General features: G+C 44.2%; 4 protein-coding genes across 4 annotated transcripts; all 4 read right to left on the reverse strand.

The window, feature by feature from the left end:
• Positions 1–1,869: 1,869 nt before the first annotated feature.
• On the reverse strand, positions 1,870–5,528 carry FFAR2 (free fatty acid receptor 2). Its single transcript, XM_074306764.1, is given in 3 exon segments — positions 1,870–3,246; positions 3,248–4,082; positions 5,428–5,528. Coding segments are annotated over 2 exon segments (996 nt in total). The 5' UTR covers positions 4,079–4,082; positions 5,428–5,528; the 3' UTR covers positions 1,870–3,081.
• An 11,740-nt stretch (positions 5,529–17,268) lies between these two features.
• Positions 17,269–18,393, reverse strand: LOC141562580 (free fatty acid receptor 3-like). Its single transcript, XM_074302583.1, has one exon. It carries the CDS (start codon positions 18,232–18,234, stop codon positions 17,269–17,271), a length of 966 nt encoding a protein of 321 aa, XP_074158684.1. The 5' UTR covers positions 18,235–18,393.
• A 2,108-nt stretch (positions 18,394–20,501) lies between these two features.
• On the reverse strand, positions 20,502–23,682 carry LOC141562581 (free fatty acid receptor 3-like). The gene is given in 3 exon segments (XM_074302585.1): positions 20,502–21,804; positions 21,806–21,853; positions 23,650–23,682. Coding segments are annotated over 3 exon segments (1,029 nt in total). The 3' UTR covers positions 20,502–20,856.
• Positions 23,489–24,672, reverse strand: FFAR1 (free fatty acid receptor 1). The gene has a single exon (XM_074306765.1). It carries the CDS (start codon positions 24,601–24,603, stop codon positions 23,704–23,706), a length of 900 nt encoding a protein of 299 aa, XP_074162866.1. The 5' UTR covers positions 24,604–24,672; the 3' UTR covers positions 23,489–23,703.
• Positions 24,673–25,097: the final 425 nt, after the last annotated feature.

Consider the following 25,097-nt stretch of genomic DNA (forward strand, 5'->3'; position numbering starts at 1 on the left):
GCTTCCGAAGGTATAAGTAACCTGGGTAGATAGACAGTAGTGCTAACAGTTTACATTCACTTCTCAGTGTTCCTTCTCTGGGTATAGTTATTTCTGTCCATCATTGATCAACTGGAAGTGAGTTGGATCTTCTTTATGTTGAAGATTTCCACTCTGAATGGAACACTTCTAATGTGGTCTGACCAGGGGCCAAGCACATCAGAATAATCACCCTTCATTCTTAGAAGCTCTGCTTTTTAATGCATCCTAAGATTGCAATAATTTTTTCTTCAGTTTACTGAAGAAGTCCTGTTGGAAGCATCCTGATCCCATGGATGTAGCCCTGAAGTCTCCGATAACTCTCAAAGGTACCATGAAGTTCTGAAGATGATTATTGGGCTAGAACAGACTTTGGGTGTCACGTGGCTCATTAAATTGGAAGAGATCCAGAGCAGTTTGCCTCTAAGAGACAAGCTTTTCAGCCATAACAGTTCACTCCTTGAGGAGTTGTAATTTGTTAGGAAATATCTCCACATAGAAATCCTGGATCTTTGAAGTTCTAAGAATATTTCTTTCTAAGAGAAACTCGCCTTTGCTTCACATCCATATGTCACAGTGTTGAATGGTTGCAGAGTAAGTGAATAATCTAATTCAAGAGGGCAGTCTGGAGTAGGTGAGCTATAGACTGTTTGATAAGGGACAGAGAGGGTGGAAAGCACATCCCAGGTAGTGTAAAAGCAAATAGGAAGATGCAGTCCTGGAATGGAGGGTCCCCTGGAAGAATGGAAGAAGCTGCTGAAGTAAAAGAGATGATGTGGAACAGAGGGAAAAGGAAGTCAGTGGAGTAGCATTGAAGGTCAGGAAAAAGAGACTGGATGTAATATGGCTGCCATTTGGAAGCTGTATGTGGTCTATTAGAAATTATTCTCTGGTCTAGACTATTCCATTTGTAAATTTAAATGGTTTAATTTGGATGTGATTCTTTCTTTTCTACTTCACTTTTGGTGAAACTCTATACTTCTTATTCAGAATCACAGAATTTCAGAACTGCAATCTCAGACTACTTCCCTCCATGGGCAGCAGATCTCAGGCCTCTTAACTGCAGAAGTTTCTGATTGTTACTTCTCAATTCAATTCAATTTAAAAAGTAGCTGTTAATCACCTACTGTGTGCTGCTACAATGTTTGGTGCTAAGGACACAGAGACAAAAAGGAAACAGCCCCTGCTCTGAGGTACTTACTTTACATTCTATATACAGATATAGAGATACAAAGTAAATTCAGTGGGATGTAGGGAGAGAACAGTAACACTTGGAGAAAAGGTAGGGAGAATGAAGGTATTGTTGGAGATGGGCCCTACAGGCCATTAAGGATTTCAGAAGATAAAAGTGAAGAAGGAGGATTCCAGGCTGTGCAAAGGCATAGAGATGGGACCTGGAATATTGTCTACCAGGAAAAGCAAGATAATTGGAGCTTTAATCCTCAAGGAAAATCAGAAACATTTTTTTCCCTTATCCACTAGGCAGTGTGGTATATGGTTAAAAAAAAATAGAGTACTGGGCTTGAAGTCAAAAAAGACTTGGATTCAAATCTTAGCTTCATCCTTTGAAGATATGGAGTAGCCTTGTGGGCAAATCAGTAAGCCTCAATTTATCCCTCTGTACAAGACCTGTGTGGGATCCCTACCTCCCAGGGCATTTGTGAGGAGAGTGCTCTGAAGAACTGAAGGAGCTGTAAAACTGTGGCCATTCTGAGTGATTTCCATCCCCCCTAACCATTCTTCACCAATCCCACGGTCAGCCTGTAAGTCCACAGCATGAATGGAGTGCTCCCTGCCTGCCAAGCTGTGACCTGGACATTGCGGGAGTTGAAGAGGAAGAAGACGCAAATCTCACCTTTAGGAAGTTTCCAGTTTAATAGGAGAGTCAAAGTACAACTGTGGAATGACTAAATAACATACAAGTGAAAATAGAACAGCATCAATTTGTCAATGGTGTTTTCCATCTTTCTTTCTCCTTTATCTGTCTTTTCCAGCGTTCCATGTCCTTTGACACCTTCCTTTTGGCTCTTTTATAGCCCTGACTATGCCTAATACTCCTAAGCCTCTGGCAGCCTTGGGTTCTTCAGAACCCAGTGCCTAAAACTTGCTCCGCTCCAGGCCGGGCCCCAGTTCATGTACTGACATCCTGCAATCCAGCTGCACTAACTTGGGGCCATTTAAACTCCCTTCAGCAGCCTAATATTGAGGAGAAAGCACTGGATTTGGGGTCAGAAAGGTGAAAGTTAAATCCCAGCCTAAAACTGTGTCACCTGAGAGAGTCCTGGTGCCTCAAGTGCCTCCCTAAGACTGTTGGAAGCCAGAAATAGGGCATCAAGAGGAAGTTCTTGATCGAAATTTTAAAACTGTCTTATATATTCACACTGATAAGGAGGATGAGGAGGCAGGGGGCAGGAATAGGACCTCTTCTTGATTATCCTTCATTCCATTTTTTGTTTGTGTTATTAGAGCCATGTTTGTTCCTCTTCAAAAGGAAATTTGATCAAAATTTAAGCTATCCCTGATGGGGGGATAGCTGAGTGTGCAGTGAATAGAGCACTAGCCTCAAATCAGGAGGACCACAATTCAAAGCTGGCCTCAGATACTTGACACTTACTAGTTGTGTGACTTAACCCCTATTACATCGCAAGAGAGACAGACAGGCAGAGGGGGAGAGAGAGAGAGAGAGAGAGAGAGAGAGAGAGAGAGAGAGAGAGAGAGAGAGAGAGAGAGAGAGAGAGAGAGAAAGATTGAGAGAGATGGAGAGAGAGAGAGAGATGGAGAGAGAGATGGAGAGAGAGAGTAAGAGAGAGAGAGAGAGACAGAGAGACAGAGAGAGAGAGAGAGAGAGAGAGAGAGAGAGAGAGAGAGAGAGAGAGAAGAGCTGCTGAGAGATTTCTTTAAAACGAAACTCTCTTCCATGTCTGTGGCTCCCTATGTTTGAGCCCATGGTTAGATGGTAATACAAGGCTTTCTGAGACCATGGAAAAATTGAATTTTCTTGTGCCCTCCCTTCCTTAACTGTTAAGTCCAACCTTGGCCCAAACACCAGGAATGAGTAAGTACCTATTCTGTGGTAAAGTCAGAACTTGCTACCACATCCCCTTGGCTCAAACCAGTGTCCCCTGTGTCCATCTCAGAAGTGTCTCTACCACAGTGACCCAGAAGGGAGGTCCCTTGCTTCCGCAGTGCCTTCAGTCCATTTCCAACGGACCTGCGAACAGCTGAAGAAAGAGAAGTAGAAAAGGAGGGGATCGAGGCCGGCATTGAGGGCACTGAACATCACAGCATACTTTCGCCATTTGGGGGGTGTGCCATTAAAATATCCTACCACATGGGAGACGTTGTAAGGTCCGAAGCAGACCAGGAAATTGAGGAGAGTCACGATTGCCAAGCCCATAGCTCTGCGCTGTCGCTGGGCCCCCACCTGTGGCTGGCCAACCATGAGACACACAAAGCGCCAGTAGCAGAAGATGGTCACTGCCATGGGCAGCAAGAAGAGAACCAGAACCAGCTCCAGGCGGAACGGGAGAACCCATTTCAGCTGATCGTCAGTGAAATTATCATAGCATTCCAAGTCCGGCTGGCTGCTATTGGTTTTATTTTCCGATCCTATGTACTCCACCACAATGACGATGCTGCAATGGCCAAAGGACAGGATCCAGGCCACCAAAGCGGCAGCTAGTCCGTATACAGGCTTCCGGGAGAGCTTGTACTGGACGGGGAAGGCCACCCCCAGGTAGCGCTCGATGCTGATGGCGGCCAGCAGCCATGTGCTGCAGTAGATGCTGCTGTAGAAGCCAAAGCCGGTCAGGGCACAGACCTCTTTACCCAGGGGCCAGTAGAAGTTGTTGGCAGCCTCAAAGATCTTGAAAGGTAGCAGCACGAGCAGGATGAGGTCTGCCAACGTGAGACTGAGCAGGAGGATGTGGATCGGAGCAGGGTGAGGCTGCTTTACCCTTCGGACAAAGGCCCTGAGAGCCACGAGATTGGCAGGGAGGCCGATGAGAAAGGTCATGGTATAGAAGGTAAGGAGCAAGTATCTTTCTGTTGGATCTTCCATTCAGCTGGGGTGGAAAGGGACAAAATTAGGAGGCAGCCACTTAAAGCTGGGTCACCCAGTCTCCCGTCCAATCTCCCCTCCCAGGAATCTAGCTGTCAGCACTTGCCTGCTCACGCCACCTGCCAGTGCCCCACAGAGTAATTATTGACTTTGCTTTGGGAGGGGTATTAAGCTCCAGTTATTGCATTTGCCATCATGTATCTCTGGGGGAGACCAACCTCTGGCTTCTAACAGGCAATCTCTCCTTGTCTCCCACAGCCTTCCCAATCCCATCTGACAGTGCAGACATGACAGTGTCATGTTCCACTTCAAGAAATAAGAGTAAAGAAGGCTTTGCATGGGTCAGTGTTGAAAACTTACCCATGCATATGTTTTGTAAATAAAAGGCTTTAATAAAAATTAAAAAAAAAATAAAAACAAAGGAAATAAGAGTAGAGAACCAGGCCCCATTATGGAGAAGTGGGTCACTTTCTTAGGGTTGGATATGTGTTATGTAAAGTCAGAAATTCTGCAAGCAGCCTCTGGTTTTCTCCTGCAGATCCTACTTTGTTCCTTGGCTTCAGGCAGATCTGTAACTACAAGAGGGAGACCTGGGCTTTGCCCCCAAAATGTTTGGGGCACTGACAGCACTTGTAAATCTTCACTATTCTAGAAACAAGACAATTTAATTTCTGATGAATAAGAATTGGCAGGCTGAGCTGAACTGCTCTCCTCTCCTACTCTGTTCTAACTTCTCCCTTACTTTGGGGGAATGGTTTGTGCTACTTGCTCCAGATCTCCAGATTCCTAGTTCAGGTTCTGGCTCTAGAACATCCAGTTCTCCTGGCCCATCTCTCCACCTTACATCCTACTCTCTTTACAGAAAACAGGTTTTCTTTCTCAGATCCCATTTGTGTCTTAGCTTATCTCTGTATTTGTGTGTTTAAGAGAAGCTGGTGACTGTGAGTGAGAAGGAGCAAAGGAGGTAGGAAAGGGTGAGTTAGCTAATCTAAATGTTCTCACTCTTGGGTTTGCCCTGTGACTTTTCATCAAAGAGGACACACAAGCCGTATCTGAGATAGGAAAGTTTTTATTACTACCTCTACTTCTAATTAAGAACCACTTTCGGCTTTTTGGTGTCCCAACTAGTTGCTCAGTCCAATATCACCTTTGATCTCCCCCTGATCACCAGTTACTTCTGCAGGTCTGGTCCCTACTTCCACAGACTTTCCCCCTACACTCTCCCCCATCTCCATGCCTCATCCCCATATCCCATCTTTAGCAGTGTCCCCCGACACGACCACACCTTCAGCTATAATTCCAGCATCCCATTTCCAAGAGCACAAGTCATAGGAACCCGATTGCCTTGCCTTATTGTCAGATGATGGCTTCTGGAGTCCGCCTCAAGTGGGAGCCTTCGGTCTTCTAGGTCAAGACACAGAATTTCAGTGCTGCTACCATCAATTTCATGCAGGAAGGAAAAAAGCAGGAAACCCAGCTGGCTGAGGCTTTTTATACCACGACTAATCACATGGTCCGAGAGAGGAAGGTCAGTAGTTGAGCTATCTCCTCTAAAAACCCAAACCATGTTCTCCTACTTCTAGCCTCAATTCTCACAACAATCCTGTGAGGTGGAAGTTATCCTCATTTTACAGATGATAAGACCGAGGTTAACAAAGGCTAAATGATTTGTACAGGGTCACACAGCTAGTAAGTGTCTAAGAAAGAATTTGAACTCTCTGATGCTGATGGAATGATAGCTCCTTCAAGTGTTTGCCATTGGGAAAAAATTCTCAAAGTTTCTGGAAACAAATGCTCCTCTTCTCTCTCGGAACATTTTCTTAAGATGTCCTATATGCATGTTGTATTATCCTCTTAGAAATGTAGTTCTCAAGGAAAGAGTTGTGGAAAGGGGAAGAATTTATCACCAAAGAAGAATTAGAGGACAATATGAAATGCAAAATGGATACTTTTGATTACATTAAATTTTAAATCTTTTGCATCAACAAAACCAATGCAACCAAGATTAGAAAGAAAGCAGAAAGAACGAAAATAATTGTTACAGCCAATATTTTGATAAAGACCTCATTTCTCAGATACATAGAGAACTGACTCAAATTTATAAGAATACAAATCATTCCCCAATTGATAAATGGTCAAAATTTATGTACAGACAGTTTTCCGATGAAAAAATTAAAGCCACCTAGAGTCATATTTTTAAAATGTTTTAAATCACTGTTGTTTAGAGAGATGCAAATTTTAAAAAACTCTGAAGTCCCACCTCAAACCTATCAAATTGACTAAATGACAGAAGAGGAAAATGATAAATGTTGGAGAAGATGTAGAAAAACTGGGGCGCTAATGCCTTGTTGGCCCAGTTGTGAACTGATTTAACTATTCTGGAGAGTAATTTGGAACTATGCCCAAAAGCCAATCAAACTGAGCACACTCTTTGATCCAGCAATACCACTATTAGAGATCCTAAAAAAGGGAGAAAGGGCCTACATGTACAAAAATAGCAGCTCTTTTTGTGGTGGCAAAGAATTGAAAATTGAGAAGATGCCCACCAACTGAGAAATGGATGAACAAGTGGCGGCATATGAATATAATGGAATACTATTATGCAATGAGCAGATGGATTTCAGAAAAACCTGGAAAGACTTACGTGAAATGATACTGAATGAAGTGAGCAGAACTAGGAAACTATTGTACACAGTAATAGCATCATTTCACAATAATCAGCTATGATTAGCTCTTCAAAGCAATACCATGATCCAAGAGACTCATGATGAAAAATACTATCCACATCCAGAGAAGGAACTATGGTGCCTGAATTCCTTATTGAGGCATATTAATTTTGCTTTTGTTGTTTTGGGGAGTTTTTTGGTGGCTTTTCCCTTTTGTTATGTTTCTTCTTTCACAACATGACCAATGTGGAAATATGTTCCCTTTATTGCACATGTATAACCTATAGCTAATTGCTTGTTATCTTGTGAAAGGGGGATGGGAAGAAGGGAGGGAGAAAAAATGTGAAACTCAAAATCATATGAAAAATGAATATTGAATATTACCTTTATATGTAATTAGAAAAAGTAATATGTAAATTAAAAAAGAAGAAATTAGAGTTGAAGTTGAAACTTTAAGGAAACCAGGAAAACTATGAAGTAGAGTTAAAGAGAAGAACACATTTCAGGCACAGAGGACAGGCAATAAAAATGCTACTTGAGAAACAAAAAGGAGGCTAATATTGCTGAACCTTAAGGTAAATTAAGGGAATTAAGTTATAAGAAAGATAAAGGGAAAAGTTAATGAAGGATTTTAAAAATCAAATGTAGAAATTAATATTTGATCCAGGAGGTAATAGAGTATCAATGGAACTTATTGAACAGAGAGTGACATAGTCAAACTCATGATAGCAAGATCACTCTGGAGCTGAGTGTAAGCTTTACTGAAGTGGAGAGATTCTTGAGGCAGAGAGAACTACCAGAAGACCATTGCACTAGTCCAGGGAATGAGCTGAGTTAATGAAAATCTAGAGCAAATGTACTCATTCATCCCCTCTTCAGGAGACATTAACAACGCCTCAACAAAACATCAAATGTACTTTGAGTGGGGATGTTCATATCTTTGAGCAGAAGGTATCCTCAACGGCAGAACAAAACTCTTATACCTTCTCCCCATTCTGGATTTTCTGTAGTGTATATTCTCACTATCTATGCAGATTACAACTTCTTGTGGCTTAATAAACAATCTTTGAGAATCTTGAAAAAAAAGAAATGTAGCTTTTCCCCCTCTCCCTTCCCCACTTTCCTGCCCTGAGGTTTTATCTTCCTTAGTTACAATGTACTCCTACATACCCATCTGTACACTTCTCATTATGACTTCCTTTCCCAGATTTGTAGGAGCAGCTTATTCCTAATAACCCTAAAAGGTCTTGAAAGTTATGGAATCATAGATTTTTAGCACTCAACTTTGGAGGTCATCTAAGATTCCATGAAACAGATAGAATAATCCGTGGCCCAAGGAGTCTCAGACTCTGGTCTTGCATGGCCTGGTGTTAGGTTCTTCCTAAGTACTGAGATAGTGAGATATTGGGTTTTTACTAAGTGCTAAGTCGGTACTTAACAATTTTCTAGTTCCAGCCTGCCTGGCGTCAAGACTTTATCCCAGAGTCCATTCTCTCAGACCCAATGCTGCCCTTCTTTTATCCTCCCAGAGAATGGGCGTGGGATAACGCAAGGGCTTCTGGGAAACATTACTTCAACCAATGAGCTTGTTCCTCCTAGAATTCCTAAGGTCTAAACTCCCTTTAAAGTCCCGAACCAAAGGTCTGAGCCAGAGAACTGCCAAGTCAACCTGAATTCTCACTTTGTCACTGTCCAGACAACCTGAGTTCTCACCTGGTAATCCTAACAGCCTGGGTTTGATCTCAATGGCTGACCCAAAACTTTATTCTATGTTTTTTTTTCTCATTATGCTCCCCACAGAGCATTTACTTTGAGATATCTCTGACTAGTTCATGTCTTTAGTTTTCCAAATGTGAATAACAGGGTTTCCAGCTTCTGAATAAGCATTCAAGGTAACAAATGCATAGCAAGTAGAGGACAACTTTTATTTTACTCTACCAGAAAACAAAATGGACAAGTTGCAAAAAGTTTACAGAAATCTTTAAACAGATACAAAGAAAATATATGGAACACTTAGTATTCATAAGCAATAAATGCAATTATCTTTCTTTTGTGGTAGGTCTCAACCAGGGCCCTAGAAACCTTCAAAGTATTGATATCAAAAATGGAATTGAGCTTGAGGTTGCCAGTGGGACAGCAGCCACAGGGTCCTACAAAGTTTCTCCCAGACTCGTAGCGCCACCCTGTGGTTTCAACTTCCCCAGAAGGCAAACCTATTTGGGGACTGTTGGACAGGCAAGCCTGTGTTGTCTAAATAACTAATAATGCAAAATAAAGTAGGTCTTCTGCTCCACAGGTTATAGATTTAGCCTCTTATTAATCCATCAGCTATGAAGCCGGTGGACAATCTTCTTGTTCTAAGAGGCATTCTGTTTAGGAGCAAACATATCTTTCTCTAAAAGACTAGATTCCCGAAGTCTTCAACTTGGGACTACTCAGGAGACAATCCCCCAGGTTGATGGTGCCCAAGAAATCTCCCTTTTATGACTAAAAGACCAGATGATGAGACCATCATGATTAAGAAATTAAAATCCCACTTCCTCCATAGAAAAGAAGGGTGTCCATGAATACTCTAAAGGCTATGTGATGATTAAATGCTTCTGCTGCAGGGCAGTCACTTATGGGTGCTAGGGTGAGGGTAATGGACAGTGTCCCCCTTTCCCTGGACATAGGTCCACTTTTGGCTCTCCTGCCATTTCAGAAGCTTGAAGATAAGGAGAAAAGGACCCCCAAAGGGCCGATCAGTTCTGTCGACTCACTTGTGTATTAGCCAAATCAACAAATATTTGTTAATATTTAACACAGTGTCTGGCATATGTTACTGAATTAATGAAATTATATGTACTATATACATAAGTATCTATGAACTAGTCAGTGGGACAAATACAAAGGAAACACAAAGTTATGATCTAATCCTATAGACTCATCTATATACTCTTCATTATGACTTCCTTTCCAAGATTTGTAGGAGCTACTTATTCCTAACCACACTAAAAGTTTTTGAAAGTTATGGAATCAGATTTTTAGCATTCAACTTTGGAGGTCATCTAAGACTCCATGGAACAGATAAGACAATCCGTGGCCCAAGGAGTCCCAGATTCGGTTTCATCTCAGTGACTGAACCAAAACTTTATTCTCTTTATTCATTATGCCCCCCACATAGCTTTTATCCTGAGAACTCCCTGACTATAGCTCATGTCTTTAGTTTTCTAAATGTGGATAACAGGGTTTCCAGCTTCTGTATAAGCACTCAAGGTAACAGATGTATAGCAGGTAGAGGACAATCTTCATTTTACTCCACCAAAAAAAAATGCAGAATTTGCAGAATGAAAATATAATAAAAAGGAAAAATGTCCCTGCCCTCAAAAAGTTTACATTTAACTGAAGGAACAGAATACACACATATATAAGTAAATACAAGATACAGTCCAGGTAATTTATTTTTTTTGGGGGGAGAACATTAGCAGCTGGGGGGGAGAGGGATGGAGGTGGGAACAGTTCAGGTCTTGAATTGATCTTGGAAAAAGATGAGGGATCCTAAGAGGTAGAAGCAAGGAGGGAGAGTATTGCAAGTTGGGGGACAGCAGGTCCAAAGACTGGGAGGTAGGAAATGTATGACAATGTTTAAGATTATTAACATATGTTTACATAATGTTAACATAACATGTTTAACAATCAACTTTTCATAAATTCATGATGCTAGCCCTCCAAAAAGTTTAATCTACATTATTAAGTCTAGACAATCATCAAAGTCATAAATCAAGCCACAATTTGTGGCATTTGCTGATTACTGAGGAGTAAATGTGTACGTTGAAAAACGAAGTCCATTTTTTTGAGCCAATACAAGGCAACCTAGTATAGCCTTAACATGGAAGGAATGCAAGAAGGGAGGTTTAGTTGGATCATAGCATCGATGGAGAAACTAATATACAATGAGATTCAAAAGCTGAGTTAGAGGCAAGATTGTGCAGGGTTTAAAATGTTATTGAATTAATGAAATTGTATGTACTATACGCATACATATCTCTATGTGCTAAACAGAAGAGTTTGTATTTGACCCTAGAGGCCATTGAGAGTCACTGAAGCTTATTTAATAGAGAAATGCTGTAGGAATACTATTTTGGTAGCCAGCCCATTCATTTTGGGGGCAGACACAGTCACTAAAGCCATCCTCCAGAAGGTGCTGAAGGATCATTCCAAAATAACCAATTCTCCTTAGGGTGGTCCCAGTCATTGTGACTCATTCAGGAGTCTTGTTCTCACCAAGGTGCCGACGTCCCGTGTGGGGAGAAGCATGACCACCAAAGAGTCTAAGCAAACATACTTCCTATCCAATAACTCATCAGGGAATGGCCGGTAACTCCATAGTAATCATGAGAATTGTGATAATCAAGGATACCGAGCCCTTTCTAGATTGCAAAGCATTTTATATATCTCAAAGGATATTCAGTTGGTCATTTCATTCACTGAAAGAGATTGAAGCCCATCCATGACTCTTCATCTTGGGCTGGTTTGGGTCCATGGCCTTCTCCAAAACCATCCCTCTTTTCCCTCAAACCATAGACGGGCCAATGGAATATTCTAGTTAAGAAAGGTTAGGCAGGATCGGTGGGAGGCTTGAATGGCTGTGCCCAGTACTCTGTACCAGTGCATCAGATCCACGGGGCTTTCTGAGATGGAAGGATGTTATTTTCTAGCCCTTCATTCTCTCCAGCTCCCGTCCTTGGGGGACAGCTTGCTCGCATGAAGAGAAGGTTCTGGAGTCCCACCTCCCCATTCTGCTGTTCACTGTCATCTAGCGTACATTGCTTAGCTTCCATACCTAAGTAGTGAAGCACTTGGACCAGCTTTACCTCTGGGGTACTTTCCAATTTGAAACCTATAATGCCTTCTCCCCCCAGTACTGAAACCCTGTGGATAAATGGGAATCTATTCCCTCATCACAAGCACTTCTTAAGAATGGAGCCATACTTAGGCCTGGGAATGAAAGAAGAGACCATTTTTTTGTCACGTTCCATCCAATTTATAGAAAAAGTCAGTTTTTAGATCTTTCCATAAATGTCAATGAGGATCAAGATTTAACTGGATATCAAACTGTGCATACCCTTTGACCCAACAATGTTACTACTGGGCTTATATCTCAAAGAGATTTTAAAGAAAGGAAAAGGACCTGAATGTGCAAGAATGTTTGTGGCAGTTCTTTTTTGTGGTGGCCAGAAACTGGAAACTGAGTGGATGCCCAGCAATTGGAGAATGCCTGAATAAATTGTGGTATATGAATATTATGGAATATTATTGTTCTGAAAAAAATGACCAGCAGGATGATTTCAGAAAGGCCTGGAGAGACTTACATGAACGGATGCTGAGAGAATTGAGCAGGACCAGGAAATCATTATCTACTTCAACAACAATTCTACATGATGATCAATTCTGATGGACAAGGCCCTCTCCAACAATGAGATGAACCAAATCAGTTCCAATAAAGCCGTAATGAACTGAACCAGCTACACCCAGCCAAAGAACTCTGGGAGTTGACTATGAACCACTACATAGAATTCCCAATCCCTCTATTTTTGTCTGCCTGCCTGCCATTTTGGATTTCCTTTACAGGTTAATTTTATACCATTTCAAAGTCTGATTCTTCTTGTACAGCAAAATAACTGTTGGACATGTATAGCAATATTGTATCTAACTTATACTTTAACATATTTAACATGCATTGGTCAACCTGTCATCTGGGGAGAAGGAGGGGAAAAGTTGGAACAAAAGGTTTTGTAATTGTCAATGCTGAAAAATTACCTATGCATAAAATTTTTGTAAAAATTAATTAATTACTTAATTAATTTAAAAAAGATTTAACTGGACTATTTACCATGACTATAGTGATCAGTGAGGATTAGAAATCTGGTCTCCTACTACCATACTTTCTCCCTGATTCATTTCTTCCTCTACATTTGTTGCCTCAGCAGCCTCACTTTTTCTGGGTCTCAGAAACAAGACCCTTAATTGTGTAAGTCTTCCACCTATTCCTCAAGGCTCAGTCTAATCTGAGATCATTTAAAATATCAAAGGAAGAGTTTAGGCCAGCACTGAGAAATCTGAGCAATGAGGCCTGAGATCTCTGTTCTTCTGGGTCCATCATTCTTTCCATTGGTCCATTTTGCTACCTGCCATATGTGTTGCTTTAGAAGTCAGAGCCAATGAAGGCATGGCCTTGTTTCAGGCAAAGACAAATGGAAGTCAACAGCAGCCTCAAAGTCTGTATAGATTTATTAGCAAAAGGTTCTCCAATAGGAAACTGAGCAGAAGGCATAAGGTGGGGTCAGGAAAAGCTTTTGGGGGAGATCAGTGAAGAAAGACAAGACATAGGGAAGCAATGGTTTGGGAGGTCATCCTGTCTGAGGAGAAAAGGATGGAGTCAGGAATCTCCCCTTATCTCAGACCCTTGTGCCCCTTACACTTCTTGTTGTGCAAATTGTTTTCATTTGTGTTCAACTCTTTGTGACCTCATTTAGAGTTTTCTTGGCAAAGATACTGGAAGGGTTTACCATTAATTAAGACAAACAAGGTTAAGTGACTTGGAAGGGGCATCACAGCTAGTAAGGCTGAATTTGGAAAGATGAGTCTTATTGATTCCAAGATTAGCACTCTGCACTATGGACCACTTAGTTGCCCATTCAACTCTGTAACCCTGTGGACATTGTTGTTGTTGTTGTGGGGTTTTTTTTTTTTTTGTTTGTTTGTTTGTTTTTTGTTTTGTTTTTTTCCTGCAAAGAGGCTGGAGTTCTTGCCATTTCATTCTCCAGGGTGTTCCCATTTCACAGATGAGGCAAATAGGTGATTTGTCTAGGGTCACTCATCTAGTGTCTAACGCCTCATTTGGATCCAGATCTTCCTAATTCCAGGCCCAAAGCTCTATCCATGGTACCACCAAGTTGCCCCCTGGACCTGAGGTGGCTAGTTTTCTATGTCAAAATCACTGAGGACAATGATTGGCTATGCTTTTAGTTAAATACTAAGCTCTAGCTACTAGCTGCCCCACTGTGTACCTCTGGCAAAACTACGTCTCGGGTTCCCCAGAGAATACTTCCTCTACCCCCCATATCCTTCCCTCTTCTTCTAGAGAGTGACAGGAAATGACTCTTGTAATATTTCTTAACTTCAAAAATTTCCCTCCAAGAACTCTAGAGGGGAAGAAAGAAAAAAAAAAATGACCTGTGTGATCTGGAATCTATGTGTTCAGTTCAGACTTTTTAAACTTTGCTTCATTTGCAAGACCTGACGTTTCCTCCTCCCCTTCTTTCCAATCACCTGACTAACACAGAACATGAAAGTGAGTTGTTGGTTATGCTTGAGGGAAAAGAGAGAGAACCATCAATGTTCTAACTGCCTCATCCCTCTTAAGCCTCCTCTCTTCCCTTCCTCCACATAAATACCAATTTGCTTCAGCATTTAGTAGTTAAGAGATAGGATCAATGGTCGCTGATGACATTTCTCTTCTCGATATGAAATTTTCCAATTTATTTGGTATTTCAGTCCCAACATATTTCAGTCCCAACCACCTACTCCAATGAAGAGGCGGTTCCTGCCAAGCAATGCTAAGGCTCTCGTTCAGTTTTCTCTGGGATTATCCCCTCTCTCTTTCTTACCTCCAGTCTCTTTTTATCTGCCACCTGCTCCTCTGATGCCTGCAATCTTGCCCAGATATCTCACATGCTTAAAAATGAGCTTTACTTGATTACAATGTCTCCTCAAGTTATGGTTCCATCTCTCTCCTATTCACAGCCAAAACCCGAGAAAAAACTGCCTACGTGACTCACCTCCCCCTTCCTTGCTCTTCCCCATCTCACAATCTGACTTCCTCCCCCATCACTCTGCAGAAACATCTTTCAAGGTTTCCAAAGCTGCCTTTTCTTTCTCATACCAAGCACGCAGTAGGCACTTGATAAATCCTCATTAAATTGAATTGAGATTCATTGATATTCTTTTAGCCCAATGTTTGCAAAAATGTTGTCAGACACCTTCAAAAACTATGAAAATAGCACCGAGGTCAGCTACCGCAGAGATACGTAAATTATTTAACTTGAAAAGCTCCAAGCCAAGACTAAAGTGGAAGGAGAGTTGGTGTATGGCTTTTTTTGTTCAAAGATGACTGTGTGCTTAAGTCGGCCTCTGAAGCTGAGACACAACAAAATATGGATCAATTTTCTGTAGTTTGTACTAATTTGGGCCTAACAGTTAACTCCAAGAAAACACATGCTTCATCAGCCAGCACCACATCATCCAGATGTGGAGCCATCAGTTACAGCAAATGGAGAAGTTTTGGATGCTGTGGAGAAGTTCACTTACTTCGGCTGTCTACTTTCCAGGAATGTACATATAGATGATGAGGTTGACACACGCATTACACATTAGCGCAGTGTTTCAGAGGTTTCGAAGGACAGCATGAGAAGGGAGAGGTACTGACTATCAAATTGAAGGTCTACAGAGCCATTGTGCTGACCTCATTGTTATCTTCCTGTGAAACCTGGACAGTGTGCCAGCACCGTGCCAGGAAACGGAATCACTTCCATTTGAATTGTCCTGATAAGGATAAGAGAGCAGACATTGACGCCCTTTCTTAAACTAAACTGCCAAGAGTTCCAACTCTACTGCAGAAACTGGCCATATTGTTTGAATGCCAAATGTACATTTGCCTAAAAAATTATTTGACAGAGAACTCACTCATACAAGGCAAGCACTCACATGAAGGCAGAAAGAAGGAAATGAGAACATTCTCAAGGTCTCTTTCATGAACTTTGGAATCAGTTGGGAGACATGGTTGATGTTGACACAGGACCAGCATGATGTGCCCCCATCTAAGAAGGTGCTGTGCTCTGTGAGCAAAGCAGAATTGCAGTAGCTCAAAAGAAAAATTAGTTTTGTGGAGAGCACTGGCCCTGAATTCAGGAGGATCTGAGTTCAGTCTGGCTTCAGACACTTAACACTTTCTAGCTGTGTGACCCTAAGCAAGTGACTTAACCCAAATTGCTTCCACAAAAAGAAAGAGAGAGAGAGAGAGAGAGAGAGAGAGAGAGAGAGAGAGAGAGAGAGAGAGAGAGAGAGAGAGAGAGAGAAAGAAAGAAAGAAAGAAAGAAAGAAAGAAAGAAAGAAAGAAAGAAAGAAAGAAAGAAAGAAAGAAAGAAAGAAAGAAAGAAAGAAAGAAACACGAGTTTTAGAGACATCTCCACTGTAAATATTCATGTAGTATATATTTGTGTTCAATCCATGGGAGACCCTTCTGACACAACAAGTCACAGTCAGACATACTACTGATTCCAATATAGTGATGATGTCTTGGTCCTCTTCCCCAATGAAGGACAACATTATGTGTCAGGCACTATGCTGGGTGCCGGGGATTGGTTGTGTTGGTTTTTTAAGCCGTGTCTGACTCTTTGTGGTGCCATTTGGGGTTTTCTAGGCAGAAATATTGGCGTAATTTGCCATTAAGCTCACTAGCTCTTTTGACAGATGACGAAACTGACAATATGTATAAGATACAAAGGTAATGAGGAGAGATCCTCCTAGTTCGAGGAGCTAGTGTGAGGTATGTTTTAAAGGGATTCCAAGAGGAGAGAAAGGTGCCCATGGAGGTCATGGAGGGGACTGAGGGGACTGATTGAAGGGAAGGAGATGTGGTACAATGGAAAATGTGCTGGCTTGGACTCGGAAGTCTTGGATTCGAATCTTACCTTCAGTGCTTCCCCTCCTCTTGATCCTTGGGCCGAACCAGTTAGCCATGCTTGGAGTCAGTTCTCATTTATAAAAAGAAGTGGTTTCTGAGGTGCATCTTCTTTCAGAGCCCAGTTATTTTCCCTTCTATTCTTTACTCTCACTACTACCCCTAAATTCAAACCTCCTACATAAATTGAGAAAGTAAGAAAGGCACCATTCTCGGTTACTCTATTCACCAAGTTTATTTCTTAAATTTAGCTTTTATGATTTTACATAACTATTAGTGGGGATCTTGATTTCATTGGAGAAGCAGAAACTCATAGGGAAAAAAATGGGACTCTCCTGCATCCCTGGATGCCTACAAGGTTACCAGGAGGGAGTGTGCACTCTCTTGATAGAGTTAATCCTCCACCCACTACAGAAGTTCCCCCCCCAAAAAAAAAAAAATACTAGGATGTTGGATAGTTTTCAAGAAGAGCAAGTCATGATTTTTCTTATCTTTTTACTCCCTACAAGGCACAAAAATACCAGATTAATCATCCCATCCTGCCCCTTCCCAGGAATGATTCCATGAAACAATGGAGGTTTGCAACAAGTGGGAACTGAGTTAAGATTCCTTTGAAAGCTGGCTGTAACTGGTCCCCTCAGATCAACAAATCTTTACATGATCTACAGTTTCTACAAAAATTGTATTCCCAAGTGGGCCTCTCTCAGCCAGTTTCCCACCACCCATTTTATCCCATCCCTGCCCCTCTAGCCCCAAATACTCCTTCCTTCCTCATGCCATGGTCTTGACTTTATGTCCCTCTTTTAACAAGTAGACTGTTCCTCCTCTGGTCCATTTCTCTCTTGTATTCCTGACCCATTTCTCCCCCAAGGACCTGAAGTCCTCCCCAGATTCCTGAATAACCTGTGAAAGTCCCTCTGGAAACCAGAGGATGAGAAGTAAAAGACAAGAGGATCAACACAGGAGTTCAGAGTGCTGAGCAGCAACACATACCCCCGCCATTTTGGACTCTTGCCCTGGAAATAACCAACAACGTGGGATATGTTGTATGGGCCAAAGCAGACCAGGAAGTTGAGCATTGTGGCCCCTATCAGTCCCATCACTCTTTTTCTCCTCTTCAGGCCGTTCCCCTTTCTCAGGATCCATATCATTTTACCGTAGCAGTAGCTGACAAGAACCAATGGTACTCCAAAGAGGACCACTGCCATCTCTAGTCTGAAAGGCAGCACCACAGCCAGCTGCTCTTCTCTAAAATCCAGGTAGCAAGTCCTGTTGGGCCCTTGCTTTTGGATGGTACCCTCCCAAAATTCTGCAATATAGACTAGGCTGCAGTGGGCACTCCCCAGCAGCCAACACCCAATACTGACCAAGCCAGCTTGGCCGGTCCTCGACCGGGTCTTGTACCACACAGGGTAGGCGACCCCCAGGAAGCGTTCCACACTCACAGCTGTGAGGATGAGGGAGCTGAGGTAGATGGTGGTGAAGAAAACAAAGCCTGATAAGGGGCATAAGAAGGAGGGCAAAGGCCAGTACATGGCACTCGCTGTCTCCACCATCCGGAAGGGCAGAAAGACCAGCAGCAGCAGGTCAGAGATGGTCAGGTTGAGCAGAAGGACATCCACAGCCAGAGGCCGACGCCTCAGTTTACCCACAAAAACAATCAGGGCCAGCAGGTTGAGGGGAAGGCCAGTGAGGAAGGTGAAGAGGTAGACAGAGAAGTAGAGCCAGTGGTTGCCAGGGAAGTAACCCTGAACTGCACTCTTGTCCATGGTGGTTTCTGAAGGAGAGAAAAGGATTCAGTGTGGAAAGCCTTTGGGGGCTTGGCTGGAATGCTGGACTTGGACTCAAGAAGACCACTTAGTAGCTGTACAATTGGGGGAAAGCCACCTGACTCATCTGGGACTCAGTTTCCTCATGTGCAAAATGAAGGGAAAGGATTCCCGCCCATGATCCTCCAAGGCTATGATCTGTAGCCTCCTAGCCCCTCGTTTCCCTCCCTCCCTTTGCACTCTCTTCACCAGCCTTGTAAACTGAGTCAGTGGAAAACTTCCTAAGGCATCAGAAGATGCCTTTCTTTTTCTTGGCTTCTTCTTTCCTTCCCCTGAGCCTCAGTCCTCCCAACTGTCCAGACCTGTCCCTCCTCCAGAGGCATTCCCCTACTCACCTCAGCCCCAGCCTGCTCCTTTCCACCGTCCCAGCGTCCCTCCCTTGGCTAGCACTGGCACAGCAGGCAGGCCACTTGGCTACTTATCTCCTGAATAAGTGCTGAGGTCACTGTTCAGTGGCCACACAAAAGGTGCTTTCAGCTCTCAAACCAGGGGATGGGAATATGCAAACAGGCAATCAAATTTCAGAGCACAAGTCTGAGCCCTCTTGCCAAGAGTGAAAAGGCCCGTCCATGGTCTGATGGACTGTATCTCCCAGGGGACATATCTCAGGGTCTTAGGTCACAGAGACTCCCACCTGATTCTTGAAAAGAGCAGAAAATTTCAGACTAATTCCACTCTGCTCTCCAAGCCCGGTTCCCCTTTCCTCTCTGGTGGTAGCTGAGGCATCTTGCTCTGCTGATCTTACTTCTCCCCTCTGCTGGCCACAAGGGAGGAGGACACCTGGGCAGTGTAATTTCTCCTACTTTCTCCTCTCTCCTGCCTTCACTTATCCTCTCCTGCCTTCTACTTTATACTCTGAGTTAGCCTTTCCAAGTCTTTCCTGAGGGCAGGGGCCTCTGGGCCTGATAGCTAGCTTGAGATATATGAGAGACTGTCATGTAAAAGATGTAAAACCATGTAAAAAATATTTGTTCCAGAGCAGCTAGATGACACAGTGGATAGAACACCAGACCTAAAGTCAGGAGGACCTCAGTTCAAATCTGGTCTTGGACACTTAACATTTCCTAGCTGTAAGATCCTGGGCAAGTCACTTAACCTCAATTGCCTCCACAAAAAGAAAGAAGAAAGAGAGAGAGAGAGAGAGAGAGAGAGAGAGAGAGAGAGAGAGAGAGAGAGAGAGAGAGAGAGAGAGAGAAAGAAAGAAAGAAAGAAAGAAAGAAAGAAAGAAAGAAAGAAAGAAAGAAAGAAAGAAAGAAAGAAAGAAAGAAAGAAAGAAAGAAAGAAAGAAAGAAAGAAAGAAAAAGAAAGAAAGAGATAGAGGAAGAAAGGAAGAAAGAAAAAGAAAGAAAGAGATAGAGGAAGAAAGGAAGAAAGAGAGGGAGGAAGAAAGAAAGAGAGAGAGAAAGAAAGAAAAAGAGAAAGAAACACAAGTTTTAGAAACATCTCCACTGTAAATATTCATGTAGTATATATTTGTGTTCAATCCATGGGAGACCCTTCTGACGCAACAAGTCACAGTCAGACATACTACTGATTCCAATATAGTGATGATGTCTTGGTCCTCTTCCCCAACGAAGGACAACAACAGTGACCATAATGTGTCAGGCACTATGCTGGGTGCCGGGGATTGGTTGTGTTGGTTTTTTAAGCCGTGTCTGACTCTTTGTGGTGCCATTTGGGGTTTTCTAGGCAGAATTATTGGCGTAATTTGCCATTAAGCTCACTAGCTCTTTTGACAGATGACGAAACTGACAATATGTATAAGATACAAAGGTAATGAGGAGAGATCCTCCTAGTTCGAGGAGCTAGTGTGAAGTATGTTTTAAAGGGATTCCAAGAGGAGAGAAAGGTGCCCATGGAGGTCATGGAGGGTACTGAGGGGACTGATTGAAGGGAAGGAGATGTGGTACAATGGAAAATGTGCTGGCTTGGACTCGGAAGTCTTGGATTCGAATCTTACCTTCAGTGCTTCCCCTCCTCTTGATCCTTGGGCCGAACCAGTTAGCCATGCTTGGAGTCAGTTCTCATTTATAAAAAGTGGTTTCTGAGGTGCATCTTCTTTCAGAGCCCAGTTATTTTCCCTTCTATTCTTTACTCCCACTACTACCCCTAAATTCAAACCTCCTACATAAATTGAGAAAGCAAGAAAGGCACCATTCTTGGTTACTCTATTCACCAAGTTTATTTCTTAAATTTAGCTTTGATAATTTTACATAAATGTTAGTGGGGATCTTGATTTCATTGGAGAAGCAGAAACTCATAGGGAAAAAAATGGGACTCTTTCCTGCATCCCTGGATGCCTACAGGGTTACCAGGAGGGAGTGTGCACTCCCTTGATAGAGTTAACCCTCCACCCAAGTCAGTAGGAAACGACAGAAGTTCCCCTCCCCCCCAAAATACTAGGATGTTGGATAGTTTTCAAGCAGAGCAAGTTATGATTTTTCCTTCTCTTTTTACTCCCTACAAGACACAAAAACACCTGATTAATCATCCCATCCTGCCCCTCTAGCCCCAAATACTCCTTCCTTCCTCATGCCATGACCTTGACTTTATGTCCCTCTTTTAACAAGTAGAATGTTCCTTCTTTGGCCCATTTCTCCCCCAAGGACCTGAAGTCCTCCCCAGATTCCTGAATAACCTGTGAAAGTCCCTCTGGAAACCAGAGGATGAGAAGTAAAAGACAAGAGGATCAACACAGGAGTTCAGAGTGCTGAGCAGCAACACATACCCCCGCCATTTTGGACTCTTGCCCTGGAAATAACCAACGATGTGGGATATGTTGTATGGGCCAAAGCAGACCAGGAAATTGAGCATTGTGGCCCCTATCAGTCCCATCACTCTTTTTCTCCTCTTCAGACCGTTCCCCTTTCTCAGGATCCATATCATTTTACCGTAGCAGTAGCTGACAAGAACCAACGGCACTCCAAAGAGGACCACTGCCGTCTCTAGTCTGAAAGGCAGCACCACAGCCAGCTGCTCTTCTCTAAAATCCAGGTAGCAAGTCCTGTTGGGCCCTTGCTTTTGGATGGTACCCTCCCAAAATTCTGCAATATAGATTGTGCTGCAGTGGGCACTCCCCAGCAGCCAACACCCAATACTGACCAAGCCAGCTTGGCCGGTCCTCGACCGGGTCTTGTACCACACAGGGTAGGCAACCCCCAGGAAGCGTTCCACACTCACAGCTGTGAGGATGAGGGAGCTGAGGTAGATGGTGGTGAAGAAAACAAAGCCTGATAAGGGGCATAAGAAGGAGGGCAAAGGCCAGTACATGGCACTCGCTGTCTCCACCATCCGGAAGGGCAGAAAGACCAGCAGCAGCAGGTCAGAGATGGTCAGGTTGAGCAGAAGGACATCCACAGCCAGAGGCCGACGCCTCAGTTTACCCACAAAAACAATCAGGGCCAGCAGGTTGAGGGGAAGGCCAGTAAGGAAGGTGAAGAGGTAGACAGAGAAGTAGAGCCAGTGGTTGCCAGGGAAGTAACCCTGAACTGCACTCTTGTCCATGGTGGTTTCTGAAGGAGAGAAAAGGATTCAGTGTGGAAAGCCTTTGGGGGCTTGGCTAGAATGCTGGACTTGGACTCAAGAAGACCACTTAGTAGCTGTACAATTGGGGGAAAGCCACCTGACTCATCTGGGACTCAGTTTCCTCATGTGCAAAATGAAGGGAAAGGATTCCCACCCATGATCCTCCAAGGCTATGATCTGTAGCCTCCTAGCCCCTCGTTTCCCTCCCTCCCTTTGCACTCTCTTCACCAGCCTTGTAAACTGAGTCAGTGGAAAACTTCCTAAGGCATCAGAAGATGCCTTTCTTTTGCTTGGCTTCTTCTTTCCTTCCCCTGAGCCTCAGTCCTCCCAACTGATCAGACCTGTCCCTCCTCCAGAGGCACTCCCCTACTCACCTCAGCCCCAGCCTGCTCCTTTCCACCGTCCCAGCGTCCCTCCCTTGGCTAGCACTGGCACAGCAGGCAGGCCACTTGGCTACTTATCTCCTGAATAAGTGCTGAGGTCACTGTTCAGTGGCCACACAAAAGGTGCTTTCAGCTCTCAAACCAGGGGATGGGAATATGCAAACAGGCAATCAAATTTCAGAGCACAAGTCTGAGCCCTCTTGCCAAGAGTGAAAAGGCCCGTCCATGGTCTGATGGACTGTATCTCCCAGGGGACATGTCTCAGGGTCTTAGGTCACAGAGACTCCCACCTGATTCTTGAAAAGAGCAGAAAATTTCAGACTAATTCCACTCTGCTCTCCAAGCCCGGTTCCCCTTTCCTCTCTGGTGGTAGCTGAGGCATCTTGCTCTGCTGATCTTACTTCTCCCCTCTGCTGGCCACAAGGGAGGAGGACACCTGGGCAGTGTAATTTCTCCTACTTTCTCCTCTCTCCTGCCTTCACTTATCCTCTCCTGCCTTCTACTTTATACCCTGAGTTAGCCTTTCCAAGTCTTTCCTGAGGGCAGGGGCCTCTGGGCCTGATAGCTAGCTTGAGATACATGAGAGACTGTCATGTAAAAGATGTAAAACATGTAAAAAAATATTTGTTCCAATAAATAAAGTTAAATAAAGTTAAAAGTGCTCAGCAGAGAACAAAAGGATAACCTACAAGGAAGCAAAGAACAGATGGACACACATGAATATTATTCCTTCTATTTTTATATATTCTTTCTTGAAATGGAAATTTATTGTTCTATCTTTTAAATCCTCCCTGATGATCTATTGGGCACATAACAATTTGTTGTTTTTTTTTTCCTTTTTTGTCTTTATTTTTTCTGTTCTGTTCTTTCTTATTTTCTATTTAGTTCAATAAAAATAAATAAGTAAAAACTACTTGTTCATTAAAAAAAAATACTTGCTCCCCTTACCTCCACCTGGCATCTCCAGGAGCGAGGGATGGGGAATGAAAAGAGGCAGATTTTAAAAGGAGAGGAAAACCTGCTGGCATTTAGAACTGTGTGAGCCCAGAGGGGGCGCCAGAGAAGGAAAGGAGTCCCCCTGTCCCAGGTCTAGGGACTGCCCGATGGCATACTGGGAGTGTCAGAGCAGAGGCTCCTATCTTAGTTCAGGAGCTGCCCCTTCTCAGCCCCACCCCACCAAAGGGTTTCTGGCCACATCTGGGATTGGTGAGAAAAGATTGTAGGGTCACAGTTAGAGGTCCCCAGAGGGGATGTTACCTCTTTCCATGTCAGGTTTCACTCCTACTCGCTGGGCTCTGCCTCTCCATGAGTTCTTCATGATTTGAAAGGAGGCTGAAGCTCAGACTCCCATTGAACAGACAGAAAATGGCCAGCCAGTGAGTCCCCTTGAGGTGGTGCAGTGGTTCCTTCTGGCCTGGTGCTTCAGGACCCAGAGGCCCCCTCTCACCTTGAGGAGATGCCCAGGACCCTCGGGTCCCATTCCCCATCAGCACAGAGGCCACTATTTTTGGGCTGTCCCACCTGGAGTCCCTATGGTACCGTGCCTCTGGCCAGCCCTGTTGCCTAAGCACCCCGACACCAGGGGATTGAGTACGGTGCTCCAGGATCCCATGATCAAGCCAAGCTTCCTCCAGTGGCTGCCGGCATCTGGCTTCACGAAGCCCACCACATGGGAAGCATTGTAGGGCCCCAGACAGAGCAGCAACGTGAGCAGGGCCCCTCCAGCCACGCGGGCAGCTCTGAGCTTGCGGCTTCGGCTTAGGCCCGAGCGGGCCAGGGCCCGGAGGCAGCCCACATAGCAGAAGGCAGTGATGGCCAAGGGAAAGAAGAAGAGCAGAAGGGAAACGCTGAGGCGGGCTGGACCAGCCCATATCGGGTCCCAGGCTTCCAGACAGATGGGAGAGCCGTTGATAGGAATGGTCAATCCCAGGGACGTTGTGCTGTTGTCCACCCGGCCTCCCTGAGTTTCCAGGCCAAGCACCAGCCCCAAGTGCAAAAGAACCAGCCCCCAGATGCCCACACACACCCCCCAGGAATAGCAGGGCCTCCGTGCGGCTTGGTATCCCAACGGGAAGGCTGCCCCCAGGTAGCGGCCAGCACTGAGGGCGGCCAAAAAAACACCCCCAGAATAAAGGGGGACAAAGTGTATCAAGGCAAAGGCTGGGCAAAGTAAAGCCGGGAGAAGCCAGGCTCCCCCTGCTAGAGCCTCGGCAGCCTTCAGGGGCAGGGAGGCGGTCAGCAGCAGGTCCGAACAGGCCAGGTGGAGGGTGTAGACAAGGCTTGGGGTAAGGCGGAGCCGGGCGTGGGACACAACCTCGATGAGGAGGATGACATTGAGGGGAAGGCCCAGCGTGAAGGCAGCAGCGTAGAGGGCAAAGGACAGCTGCGCTGGGATGTCCATGGTGTGGAGAGGCCGGAAAGCTGCTCTCACCTCCACTGAGGAAGCCTTCGGGCTCTCTGGGCCCTAGCTTCTGGTCTTTGGAATAAAGAAAGAGAAAAAAAGGTTACATCCATTCTTCAGAGCTGAGAAAAACTTAGGGAGGAAAAATAAAACAGATGGACTGGGTAAAAAGAGAGAGAGAGCCATGTTTTAAGGCAAAATGGACTCCTAGAATTCCAAGCCAAAGGACCAGATGCAATCATTTCTTCCTGGTCTCAGCTAAGCAGGGCTCCCCCTTGGTGGCCAGACACATGCACTGTGGATCCTCTGCCCTCTCCCAAGTCAGCCTCTTGGCAGCGGGGCAGCTGGTACCCAGAGAGGTGCGGCTGCTAGCACTCACCTGGAACCTTGGGGAAGAAGGTACCAGGAGTGGGATGTCTTGCCCAGTTGATTCCCCGGAGGACATCTGGGAAAGAGAAGGAGGGGGATTCTGGGAACAGAGGCAAAGTGGTAGG

Source organism: Sminthopsis crassicaudata, chromosome 3 (assembly GCF_048593235.1).
Source record: "Sminthopsis crassicaudata isolate SCR6 chromosome 3, ASM4859323v1, whole genome shotgun sequence".
Taxonomy (NCBI): Eukaryota; Metazoa; Chordata; class Mammalia; order Dasyuromorphia; family Dasyuridae; genus Sminthopsis; species Sminthopsis crassicaudata.